This window comes from Cariama cristata, unplaced genomic scaffold (assembly GCF_000690535.1).
Source record: "Cariama cristata isolate BGI_N322 unplaced genomic scaffold, ASM69053v1 scaffold11524, whole genome shotgun sequence".
Classification (NCBI taxonomy): Eukaryota; Metazoa; Chordata; class Aves; order Cariamiformes; family Cariamidae; genus Cariama; species Cariama cristata.
In genome coordinates, this window is record NW_009613546.1 from 28,363 (window position 1) to 41,493 (window position 13,131).

Sequence of the window (13,131 nt, forward strand, 5' to 3'; positions counted from 1 at the left end):
TGAGGCTGCTTGGCTCTTGAACGGTTCCAGATGATAAAAAGGACACAGACAACCAAAATATACTATTTTGCTGGTCAAATATACTATTTTGCTGGTCCCTGCTTCAAACATGGGATGGCAGCAACAGATGACAGACGGTCTGGGCAAGACTTGGCACTATTCAGAGAACAGCGGGTAGCTATTAAGGTTTGCTCTAAGTCTGAGATATTTTATACTACGTGGGGCTTCAGTCACCCCCTACACTGTAATATATTTTTGGATGAGGAGTGATCATTATGATGCCTGGCAGCACAAAAGACAGCTCAGGAAGAAGAGCCCTAGTTTTGGGCTGTGGTTAATTCCCTCCTCTGACACAGATTACCTACACAGCCTTGGGCAAGTCATTTAGGACTTCTTTTTTTTAAATGACGAAGACAAAGCTGGAGTGGGATGAGGACGGGGCACAGAGGGACTGAATAACATGCTTCTTGGTACCCAGGTTTTTTTTTTTTTAAATGACGAAGACAAAGCTGGGGTGGGATGAGGATGGGGCACAGAGGGAACTGTAAGACTGAATAACATGCTTCTTGGTACCCAGGCCTTTGGGGCCCTGGTCCAGGAGCACACTCTTAGTTTCCAACCACTTTCACAGAAGCGTGGTTCAGGAGCTGCATTTTCAGCAGATCCTTTCCCCAGCAGCTGCAGTGTGTAGCACCTCTGTGGCCCTCACCTACAGCAGGGCCCCAGCCCTGCCACTGCCTGGCAGACAGGACAGGCTCCGGGGCACTGCCAGAGGGTCAGGAGCAGGGGAGGAGGGTGAGTCTGAAAGTGCTTTTGGGGTTCCCTCCATGGCTGTCACTCAGAACAGGGCAAGAACTGCCCTGGTAGAGCCCACATGAGCCCCAGGGTTTTGTTGTTTCAACTTCTGCCAAGGGAAGGAAAGCCCTTCCTAACATAGGAAAGGCACTTTTACCTGCCCACCCCATTGCAAGTCAGCACGGTTTGGGCTCCTGTGTCCTTTCATGTTTGACAACCCTCCCCTGCCTTTGGATCCATACATTTGCTTTGTACAGACTACCTCCCAGAAAAAAAATCCCTTGCCACGGTCACACCTGACCCTAGCCTTGTTGCTTGGGTATCACACCATTAGGTAAACCTTCCCACTGGGCTGGCCAAACTGGACACTATGCAGCAGGACAGCCCTGGAGAGAGCAATACACAATCGGGTATAAAAGGCAAGTCCCATAACACGGCAATATCCCTCACCTGCAGCTTGTCCAGTATAGTACCAACTGGTATTTTTATACTGGAGTTGCACTGGCACTCCCTTGTAGCCCTGTGCTGCTGGGGAGCCCACCTCCTACGCTGCTGCTCTTCTGGGTGCCAGACTGGTGCTGAGGGTACTGGCGTGGGAATCAGACACGTGATACAACTTGGTTGCTTTCTGCGTGAAAAACTGCAGGTACACTTAGACTACGATCGCATGATACTTCTGTCCCCAAGGTTCATGTATACTTAGGCTTAATTACAGAAGAGACATTAATTATCACTTCCCCTGTCTGGATGCAATAGGAAAGGATGTACACATGTTTCACTTTTAAACAGCTTGTAGCTGCCTGGAGGGATTTTAATTTAGCTCTTAATGCTGATGTTTTGTTTTCCTCTCCCTGAAACAAAAAACAAACAGATCTTGCAAGTTAATTGCAAGCCACTTAGAAGGAGGATGTTTTCACGCTTGCTCATCCTCTCTCTGCTGGTGGGGAACACAGCGTCGGGCCCGGTGAGCAGAGCAGAACCTGCAGCATCCAGGGATGTCACCACCTTTTTCCAACTGGCTCAGGAAGACTCTTGGGAGAACGTTAATCTCACCAGCATGTCCTGTGATGGATCACCCTGCAGCTGACCAACAGCAGCCTGACAGCTTTCCCTATCTGCCTTCCAGAGGCCCTGGAGACCTTGGATCTCAGCAACAACCTCTTGGAAGAGGTGAACGGCACAGAGATAGCAAACCTCCCGCGGCTGCGCGTCCTCTCGCTGAGGGAGAACCGTCTCTGGTCAGTTAGATGGGGATCTGAAGCCCTCAGCAGTCTCCTCTCCCTGGACTTAAGTTTTAATAAGCTGTCGTCTGTGCCATCATGCCACAGCTCTGCCCTGCCTAACTTGAGGTGGTTGTCCCTGGCTGGAAATCCACTGATTGAAATCCAGCCGCTGGCTTTTTCCTGCTACCCTCAGCTACAGTTCCTGAACCTGTCTGCAACACTGCTCGGGCAGGATGACAGCAGAGGCATTTGGGAGTCTGCTTTTGCCATCAGCACCAGTTCTCCCAGTGAGGCCACAAACAGGCCTGGAAACACCATCAACGTACTTGATCTGAGCGGGACCTTTCTTGAGAAAAGTAAGTTTCTGGATTTCCCACTGTAAACATGGGGCTTGGTCAGGCCCGGGGGAAGAAGCCTGGCTGGGACGATGGCTCCCATCCCGGCCGAGCCTGGGGTGGAGGGGGAACACCCCACGCTGAAAGCTGCAAACAGCTGCTCCAAGCGTGCGAGGCACTCTCCAGCTGGTCACGTAACTGCTGGGGAGGAACTCTCGCACAGACCAGCCTCCCAAAGGAAGGGCAGAGACCAGACACCACCAAACAGGACTGTGTGTCCCACCTCCATCCTAATTCCACTGTCTGCTACTGACAGTCATCCTGCTGTCAGCCCTGAGATCAGCTTTGGGACACGCAGGAGGAAATTCATTTCTCTTTCCAGACACGCTGCTGTAATCTTTCTTTGTCTATGCCCACGGTTACACTCGGCTTTATAGGGCTGTATTGAAGTAGCACAGAGAGAGGCTTTTTGTGTCAACCGCAACCGGCCAAATACTTCCGCACAGTGAGACAATCCCTGCCCTGAGCAATTTACACCATGATTTTTTTCTTTTGTCTGCCTCCCCTGCCAGGCTCAGTGGATAACAGAGGTGCTGAGGCAGACAGATGTTAGATGCCTTGCCCAGCTGGTCTCAGCCTGGGGCAGAGGCAGGACCTTAGGGACTCCTCAAGCCAGAGGTTTCACCTCAACTCACATTTACCAGATACACCACCACATTTCCTCCGTGAATTTGCCCAATCCATCTTGTGGTAGTGCGTTACACAATTCAGTCGTGGGCTGGAAAGGCACTTTTGTGTAAGGTCTATTCTTTCAGTTTCATTCCTCTCGGCTCTTTTTCCTGCGCTAGGAGAAATCAGGAAGTATTTGCCCTTCTCACACCAGTCAGGACTTTGTAGACCTCTCTAATCTCCCCACCCACCACTTCTCCTCAGAGCAGAGAAATTCTTGTTCATTTAATCTCACCTAATAGGAAAGTTATTCCATATCTCTTATCAGCTTTATTGCCCTTCTATTTTCCCTTCTTTTCCTCTGCCCTACAACAGCATGACCTGCAGGTAATATTACAAAAGTGTGATTGCATGGGTGTTTATACACTGGTGGATTGGGTTTTGTTCTATTCCTTTTCTAAAGAGAATAGCTGCAGAAGACCACGGGGATATTTTATATGTCTATGAACACAAAACTTTTTTCTAGGCAGAAATCCACAGGAATGCTCTACTTAGGCAACAGTTATAAATCTTTTTTCTGCTGCAGTTCAACCAGAGTGGACCAGAGACTTGCCCAACCTCAGATCACTTCACCTGACAAAGATGTCACGATTAAGAAGACTCGATACCAACTTCTTCAAGTCCATGCCTGGTCTCCAAGAGCTGAACTGTCAGGACTCCCACTCACTGGGTTTCGTGAGGACAGAGATGTTTGACAGTGCTCCTCATCTGAGGCATCTCTCGTTTGAGAAGTGAGTTGTTTTCTTTTCTGTCCTGCCTCACATAACGTTGCCTTTGCCTCACAGCACCTGCGAGCTGATTTTTATGCAGAGTTTGCTTGTTATCAAATATTTAGGAAAGAGATATGGGCTTGCGTGCCATGGAGAAGCAGGCTGTCTTATACTCAGATATGCTACGCAAAGCCTGTGATGTAGACCTGATACAGCAGAAGAGCTGATACAGCCCAAAGAGGTGGCATGAGACTCATAGCACGGTTACTGGTTGCTTGAGATTGCATCCATCATGCTCCCACTCTTCTCCCTTTTCTCCCAGTCCAATGGATGAATTCATCCAGCACTCCAATGGCGATGTCTCACCAGAGGAGGAGTGGGTCACTGAGGATTCCTTGCTCTACAAAGGGTGAATGCTGACAGTTTCCTAAAAATCTGCACCTTGGAACTGTCGTGGTTTAACCCCAGCCAGCAACTAAGCACCACACAGCCACTGACTCGCTCTTCCCCCCTTCCAGTGGGATGCAGAGAAGAAATGGGAAAAAAGTAAAACTCATGGGTTGAGATAGGAACAGTTTAATAACTAAACTAAACTATAATAGTAATAGTAATGAAAAGGAATATAACAAAAGAATAAAACCCAAGAAAAGACAAGTGATGCACAATGTAGTTGCTCACCACTCACCAACCGATGCCGGAGCACCAATCCCCAAGCAGCGATCCGTCCCTCCCAGCCCACTCCCCCCCAGTTTCCATACTGGCCATGCCGTTCGATGGTATGGAATATCCCTTTGGGTAGTTCAGGTCGGCTGTCCTGGCCGTGCTCCCTCCCAGCTTCTTGTACACCTGCTTGCTGGCAGAGCATGGGAAACTGAAAAATCCTTAAGATAAGCGCTACTTAGCAACAACTAAAACATCAGTGTGTTATCAACAGTATTGGCACACTAAATCCAAAACACACTGTAGCAGCTACTAAGCAGAAAATTAACTCTATCCTGGCTGAAACCAGGAGAAGAAGCAGTTAAAAATCCTGTCCCTCCCACTTTTAGTGTGAGAGGTTAATACAGTTCCTTGTTCAGCATTAGTAAAAGCAATGGTGTAGTCCTTATTCTAGAGGTAACACCTCAGTGTGATTTACTTGATATGTCACACACCTGTTGAAATACTAAGGGAAACAAAAATCTGAAAGTGATTTATCAAAATAAGGGTAGATAAACTGCACACAGAACAGTCAGCATAAAAGGGAAAGATTTGGAGAGCATCTTAAAAGATTTCTCTAATAGAGGCCCAGATTATAAGCATATCAGAAAAGAAACACTAGAGCCCTGGCTGCGCTCTGGGAACCAGTTACAGGAAAATATACCCATTTTAGCAAAAAAACCCAACAGATTCCACCCCCCACTACATTGCCACGCTGAATTTACAGAGCACTTTACAATACCTGCAGGAATACCAGTTCAAAGTGCTCAAAATCATGACCCAAATTTAAAAAACAAAGGAGTAGCAGTTGAAGTCATAGAGAAAAGAGCATCTTCTGAGCACTCAGACTGCAGGGAGGTGACATTATCACACTCTTTGTGCAGCTAGGACAGCTTAACACTAAAGGCAAGCAAGGTCTTCCTGTATTAGTCATTTGACTTTAGTAGGCGAGAGTCTATCTTATGAAAGAGGCAATTAACATGAAGAGGATGATTGACATAGAGAAAGTCAAGCCGTTACAGACAGACTGAGAAAGAAGCTAGAGAAATGGTATAGTAAAAAGTGTAGCTGAATGCATGATAGCAGAGAGGAGATCACCTTTCAGAGAAGACCCTTGCCAAGTGCTAGGTCCTTTCCCTTCCAGTTGCCTTCTCTAAAGGTGTTATCCCCTTACGATGCTTACACAGCAGCTACACTGTGCAAATTAGAGAGATGGGCAGGTATTAGCCTGGATTTTAAAGTGCAGAGTGGTGGTGTTGGTAACTGGCTGCTTCCAAGGGAACTGGGAATACTGCTTTGTGTCTTACATACGCTGGGATACTACGGACACTCCAGTTCTTGGAAGGTAGCTCAGCTTTTGCTAATTATTGCATTTGTCATCTTACAGCTGTAACTTGAGCTCCTTTAATCCTTGGAATACCAATTCATCGGACAGCATCATCATCAACTTGTACGGAAATCCTCTGTTATGCGACTGCCAGCTCTCCTGGCTGCTCTCCGAGCCCAAGAAAGTTGTGCTGCAAAAGTAAGTGAGTTCAAGGAGATAAAGTAATGCTCTTCAGACACAACTTAAATGTGTAAGTTATTTGGGGACCAAACATTAACTACTATCTAAATTATTCAAATTCCTTCTGTGGTCTTCCCTTCCACAAGAGGTAGAAATGCAAATAAAGTCCCCTTCAGGGACAAAGCGTGGCTGACTTATACCTGAACGTGGACAAATGCGATGGGTCCATGTAGAACGGTATAAACTTATTAGCTGTAGATTCTACTTCAAGGTGAGAATAGCTTATTTTCCCTCTATTTCGGTTCATATTTCTCTATTAGCTGGAGATAAAAAATGAGCTGGCTTGGTGGTCTTGATGGGCCAGCACTGGGAGCAGGAACTGGAAGACTTTACAAGAACTTTAGCAAATTATTTCCTTCTTGCGCTTGCAGTCCCAAAGCCTACATCAGCACAGGCAGTCAACCAAATCCCTTGCAAATAGCACCATTTGTCACCTATTGTTTTCAGGTTCTCCTACAGTTTTACAGATTAATTACAACAAGCTGCAGTTAGAAGAAGTACTTTGCATATGTATGATCTCTCTTCCTTTTGAAAGGCCACCAAGAAGATTTGTCATTTGTAGCAGAGAGAGCAGGGAAGTGGATTGTTAAAATTAGATTCTTTCTCATCAGGATGGGCTTAACAGTTGCATTCTTTACAAAAACATGCAATGTCTGAGTAAAGAAAGAACTTGAGCTTAGTCATTTAAAAGTACATCCTGTGTCAGCACAGCTCCAGCTGCCTAAACCAGCTGGCTTAAGGGTCTTGCGGACCCCGTTACATCTCTCTGCATGTGTTCCCCTCTTAGTGTGGCATTAAAGTCTGACCCTTTACAACAAGTTGCCTTGAACGCGACACTCTTGCTAAGGTTCACAGTCCTTGTACCAAAGGATGCTTCCTCTCAGGCAAAAGATGTTCCTGCACCTTACAAAACCAAAAAGTCAGTCAGCTAAGTCCCCAGTGCTGTGATAAGCCATCTGCCAAGCACAGGACTGTTGTTAAGACAACCCAGCTTTGGTCTAGGTTTCATATCTTCTTTACTATAAAGACTGTTTTTGGACAGCAGGTTGCCAGTTCCAATCCAAGCAGCCTTACAGGAACCTGGAATGTTCTTGTGGATCTTGTCTATTCTAACTTGTCCCCTTCTGCAGGGCCTGGGAGACTTTTTGCAACACATCCCGGGAAGACTGGGGCAGACCTTCAACATCTTTTTCACTGCTAGAGCTCTACAATAAATGCCAGTCTGAGAGAAACGTTACGCTGCCCGATTCAGACACAGCCTCTCCCAAACACGATGCTGTCAGTCTTACCACTTACAATGCCACTACTGTAGTAACGACAACAGACTCTGCTCCGCTAACCAAAGACACTTATACCAGCTCCCTAATTCAGAGCAATGTAATGAGGACGATGGCAGCCAACCCAACTGAGATGATGCTCACAAAGGCCAACAGTTCCTCCCACGAGGAGGAGGCAGTTTCCGAATCCACGAGCAATCCCCCTTCCTTCACATCCATAACCACCTCCCCGGCTTTTCTCAAAGAGCTCTCTAATCAGTCCTCAGATTATAGCTCCACGAGTCAAACTGAAACAGATCAACTAAAGAGAGAGCTCAGAACAACCGGTGCGACGTTTCCCCAGGAAGGCCCGTTCAACCAGCCCACTAGTGATTCTTCTACTACAGCAACAGGAAACCCCGATGCCACTGACCATTACATTCACTCCTTTGCCACTCACGCTGGGGAAGGTACACCACAAACGAGCCTACCACAGCTGAACTCCACCAGGACCAATGCTCAGTCAAAGCCTGCGTCCACCAGATCACTGATACACTATGTAGATGACTACGATTACGATGAACAGTCGACAGAAACCCCAGTACAACTGGTATACACCTCCTGTGACTACAATCCTTGCAGGCACCTTCAGAAGCCGTGCAGTGAACTTCAGAGAGCATCCCAATGTTTATGCCCTGGCATGTCGAGGGAAGATGAGGTTCCAGATCCACCGAGGCTCAGAGAGGTGACTGAAGTTACAGACAGTTCTGCACAGATACGCTGGTGTGCCCCAAATTCAGTTGTTCACACCTATGAGCTGATGCTTCATGCACAAGACAACGAGGACAGACAGTTTGTCCTGGACAATATTTATTCCACAGCAAGGCAGTACACACTGTATAATCTATTACCATATACCACTTACCACATTTGCGTGACTGCTTCGAACAAAGCGGGGTCAAGCCAGACAGCAAGTCAGGGAATTGCAGGTAATTCGTGCACCAGATTTAAAACAAAACCCAGCTACAAGTCTATCTTTGCTGCTCTGTCTGCAGCAAGTGGACTCTTTCTCATTTCCACTATTATTTTGTCTGTGTGTCTGTGTAAGGCATGTAAAAAGCCTCAAAGTGAGCAATATGGTACACACTTAGTCTCTTATAAGAACCCAGCATTTGATTATCCGTTAAAACTACAAACCACTAATTAGCCCTAGGTGATTGTTCTACACATTCAAAACCGACTGTCTCTATCAGTAATCTCGGTATGTTTTTACAAGACTCTCAAAATATCCTTCAGCAAAACTATGAAACATCAGAGTTCATAGCCCTTATGTTTCTAAGGGAGAGAAAAACACAAAAAAAAGAAAAACTAATAATGAAGGTAGGCAAACAGAAAAAAAGTCTTTGGACTCTTGTTCATGTGCTAAGCAGCAGCAAACCTGGACGGTAACCTTCAAAAGTTGTTTTTATAATCACTTACAAACGTACTATTTCACACAGCAAGAGGCTGCCTTGCCAGCCATCTGCCTCCAGTCTCTCTCGTGGCTACAGTCTCCCGAGGGCCGTGATCCAAGATGCATCTAGCTAAGCAAGATAGACGCTGCTTTTATTCACGTCAAGTTGGGTTTTCAGTTTCTTCTAATGTCCATATAAAGGTCTTATCCAAAAAGAGTATTACTGGGAGGAGTGAGAGAAAGGTCTCCTTGGGCTCAGCGGCAAGGTGCTGTGCAGATCTAATTCCATTAAATAACTCCAGTGACTGCAACTGCTCAGCACAACTTCAGGTCAGGAAAAACAAACATGAACTGTAAAACAGGACAATGCAGGATCCTTAGGGCAGGGATAATTGTTTTGTTCTGACTTTGTATGATGTTTTCCACAACCGAGGCTCCCGAGTGCTACCACAATACCAATTTACAGGCAGCGAGGAGTTTGCAGGACAGCAGTAACCCACAGAAGGGGGGAACACATTAGCATTTGCTTCACAATTGATTTTAAGCAGAGATGGTTGCTCAGTCCCGACTACAGATTTAGCAAGCTGATGATTTACCTCATACAGAGACAAAGAGCCAAGTAATGAAACAACTTCGGGCCTATGTTGCTGAGACTTGAAAAACTGAAATCCCATCCACTAGCAGCAGACAGTTACACAGACGTTTTTCAAATGTACTTTTGGGTGCCGATTTCTGCTACAAAAATAGTAAGAGATGCTCAGAATCGCACTTCTTCAGCAGCTTTGAGCTTGCCATTACAATTCAAAGAGATATTTGTGTAAGGGGAGGCATTTGTCCCAATTAAATACTTTATTCAGAGACCCATAGGTTTATGTTCCAGTAGCTGCGTGTTTCTGCTGCTGTAAACTGCTGTATAGATACAATATGTAAAATCCCCCCAGATCTCAGAGACTGAGAAGTGCTATACAGTGTAAAAGAGTCTCCGTTCTGTTCATCTTTTTTTAATGCTTCCAGTATTAATGGGAATAAAAGCTACAGAGTTGAGTTCTGGTTCTTTGTTAAAGACCTAGATCTTTGTGTTGTCTTTACCATCTACAATGTGTAGCCTGAGAAATTAACTCAAACATTTTGTTGTTTTGGAACAAACTTTCAACATATAGTAAAGTAATGTTTTTATTATGGTAAATTCGTGTTATCTGGTGTCATAAGAGCTTTCATTTTGTATGTGCGTAAGGTGGCCTGTGCCATCCTCACCACTACGGACGGGCTGGCAGTCCTTTCATGGCAGTTTGTCCTTTCCCCTACACCAGCGCTGGGGGTGACGGGGGCATTGGACAGATGCTCATGGCAAATTCCTGCCCTGTCTGTCCTGAGCTGCTGAGCTTGGCTGGGCTCCGTGACTCAAACTCACAATGGAAGTGAAATGCAAACAGAGAAGCCAGGATGGCGTCACCTTTCACTTTGAAAATCTCTTATTTTCACATGCTGGTAGTTCAGACCTTGCTTTGTTTGGACTTCGTTTTTCGTATTTATTTCTGGCCTGGTTTTTCCTGCCTTTTCTGGAAGGTCTAGTGAACAGGCACAGATGATACTTTAACTTCATTTGAAGTGAGCAGAAACCTTCAGTCTTTGAGTCAGTATTCCAAACTGGGGCAGAGATCATACACGCCCTTGTGTTTGTACAATACAGCTCTAACAGACCTTGACTGGGGTCTTTGGTGCGGCCAGAAACAGAAACAAAGGGGAGCAAAATAAGAGATTTGTGAATAGCAATTTATATAGTCTTGGAGATTAGCTCTAGAGGAGGAGGACAAAAGAGATACTGCAACTGAAAATATTGTTCCAGCTTAACTACAAGTTAGTCCAAAGCAACAGGACATCATTTAAAATGAGATTTTGAGAGGATACATCTAACTACCCTTTCACAACATTGCAACTCGTAATCACTACAACACCTAACTAGAAAGCCACAAAGCTCAGCAGAAGATCTGCCAGTAACAGGATTTGACTTCCCTGAGGGTCAGTGGCCAGGGGATGCTCCAGCCTGGCACCACCTGGAAGCGCAACCTCATACAGCCTCCGTCTCCTGAACCTTTCCCCACTGTGAGACCAGGTTTATCACAACTGATCTCTCCAACCAGTTCTCACTCCAGCCTCGCATGACGTTTCACAGGTCTTCACTGCCTTCAAGCCATGGCAACATGTTGGAGCCCCTCATTCTTTAAAAGTGCCTTTCCTGGCACAGACAAATATATAGGTCCCACTCCCACATCCCCCACTTGCTCCAACTTAAAGTAACCCTTGACAGCGCAGTTTCATCTGGGCTGAGGAACCGTCCTGAAGCACAGACCGCCCAGCCAGGGATAGTCCTCTCTCTTCCCTGATCATGCTCTACCCTTTCACAAGTGGGATGCAAGAGATTTAGCAGCAGGATTCAAAACATGGGATTTTTATTTATTGACACCTATGGTAAGTATCAGTGCTTCAGGTGCAGAAGTTCTTTTTTTTCCCCCACTACCACTTTATAGTTTCACCAGAGCTTATTTTAGTAATGACCAACTTTACTCTGTTGTCTTTTTTTTTTTCCCCCTCTATTTGAACCAGTGCTTCTCTTACTTCACTTTTTTCTGATATTTGGGCTAAGCTACAACCACTCTTCCCTGGATATATTGTATATACACTCTGAAATAATTTTCAAGTTATGAAAGCTAATGGCTTTATTCTGCCGTACTTCAAAAATTCCAGCTTGGATTAAAAAAGTCCTCTCCTGTATTCCCACCCAGAACTTGTGTGTCTTGTAAATAGCTGCTGCAGCCCAAGAACAGATAAAATGACAATTATTCAAAAGGGCAACTTTCATTTGATTAAGTCACAATATTTTCAAAGTAAGTATTCAAGTATAAAACCTTTCTTTGAAAGTAATGCCTATTGCTAGTTCTTAATACCAATGTACAGTTATAGAAAAATTAAATCACCACATTAACCCCTCCGGATTTTTCACGTAGCTGCACCTACTGATTTAGAAAGTAAACCCGAAAAAGCAAGCAATATTTTAATCAATAGGGTAAAGTTATCTTGCAGCCCATGTTCTGGCTTCTACATAATTCAAGTATAACTGCAGAAAAAAATTGTCATCCCCATTCCCCAACCTCAAAACCCACAGCTGTCGTTCTTGTAAACACAACTAATAACCAGTTTGGATGTTTCCTGTATTTTCATTACTGTGGATCGACACAAGCAGTGGAGGCGGCTCTCTCGGTGCCGCTTGGGACTGGGGCAGTGAGGAGAGCAACCAGGGAGCTAAACAGAAACTTCCCCACCCATGTGTAAAGCCATGTTAGAAAGTTGCCCAGCTCTGCTCTGCCTGGTTGTTCCTCCCTCTCTTCCTGTTTGGACTCAACAGCGCATCCTGTTTATACCTCCAACTCCAAAGACATAAACCTTTGGCAGCATGACTTGTATACCCAGACATCTCTAAAACAATTTTAAAAGCTAACAAAAGTCAACCCATTAAAAAAAAACCCAACAAACTAGTAATCCACTTACTGTTTCACAGTTCAACTTGTCCTGTTTCTCTGTGAGAGGAAGATCACTTGGGGGAAGCGCAGAGAGCATTTAAATATGGGTTTTGAAGAGCTTGCGTAATTTTTTTTCCTGGCTTTTCTTCCTAAGAAGAAATTGTTATCTGCATTCCTAAGAACCTTCTCCATTCACTTGTCAATGTTTTTCTTCTTTCTACAGAACCAAGTTCAAGCAAAAGAAGTCCAAAATAGCCAATGGTGCACGTGGGTGCATTCCCTGGGTGCGGTGGCAGAAGCACACGTGGCTCCGTCTCTAACGCAGCATTATGAAAATCGGTCACTGAGTCTCATGGAGTGTCCCAGCAGAAACACTCTGAGGAACGGAGCTGATGCCTCAAAGGCCTCCATACAGAATGAAAAGCAGCTCTTGGGGCCAGAACTCATGCAGGCGGAGGCCTTGCTGGCTGTGAGGGAACAGAGGGACCACCTTGTCTTCGGTGCAACCAACGCCATTTAGAGAAGCAGTCACCGAGAGCCCTGTCCTGGGCGGCCAAAGCAGGTAGGTAGGATAGTCCAGAGCAGCACTTCAGCCTGATCCACCTTGGTGACAGAAGGGAGCCTGCTTTTGGGAGTTTTCCCTGGCCAGAGGCAGGAGAGGCATTTAATGGGCCAGCTGGGAGACAATGCAGCCCAAGGCAGGGAGCTCACATCATACCACTGGCTTTATCAGCCTCTTCATGGGAGGATGCAAAGATCAAACCACCATGCTCACTCGGCAAGCACCGCACTGGCACAGACTTACTCCTCCGCAGTGATCTCCAGAAAAATGCATTCATGTGGTGT

The 13,131-nt window shown here is 45.7% G+C and overlaps 1 protein-coding gene across 1 annotated transcript; it reads left to right on the forward strand.

The window, feature by feature from the left end:
- The first annotated feature begins 1,702 nt into the window (after positions 1–1,702).
- Positions 1,703–8,521, forward strand: LOC104160835 (leucine-rich repeat neuronal protein 4-like). Its single transcript, XM_009699067.1, is given in 5 exon segments — positions 1,703–1,859; positions 1,862–2,374; positions 3,609–3,813; positions 5,879–6,016; positions 7,189–8,521. Coding segments are annotated over 5 exon segments (2,346 nt in total).
- Positions 8,522–13,131: the final 4,610 nt, after the last annotated feature.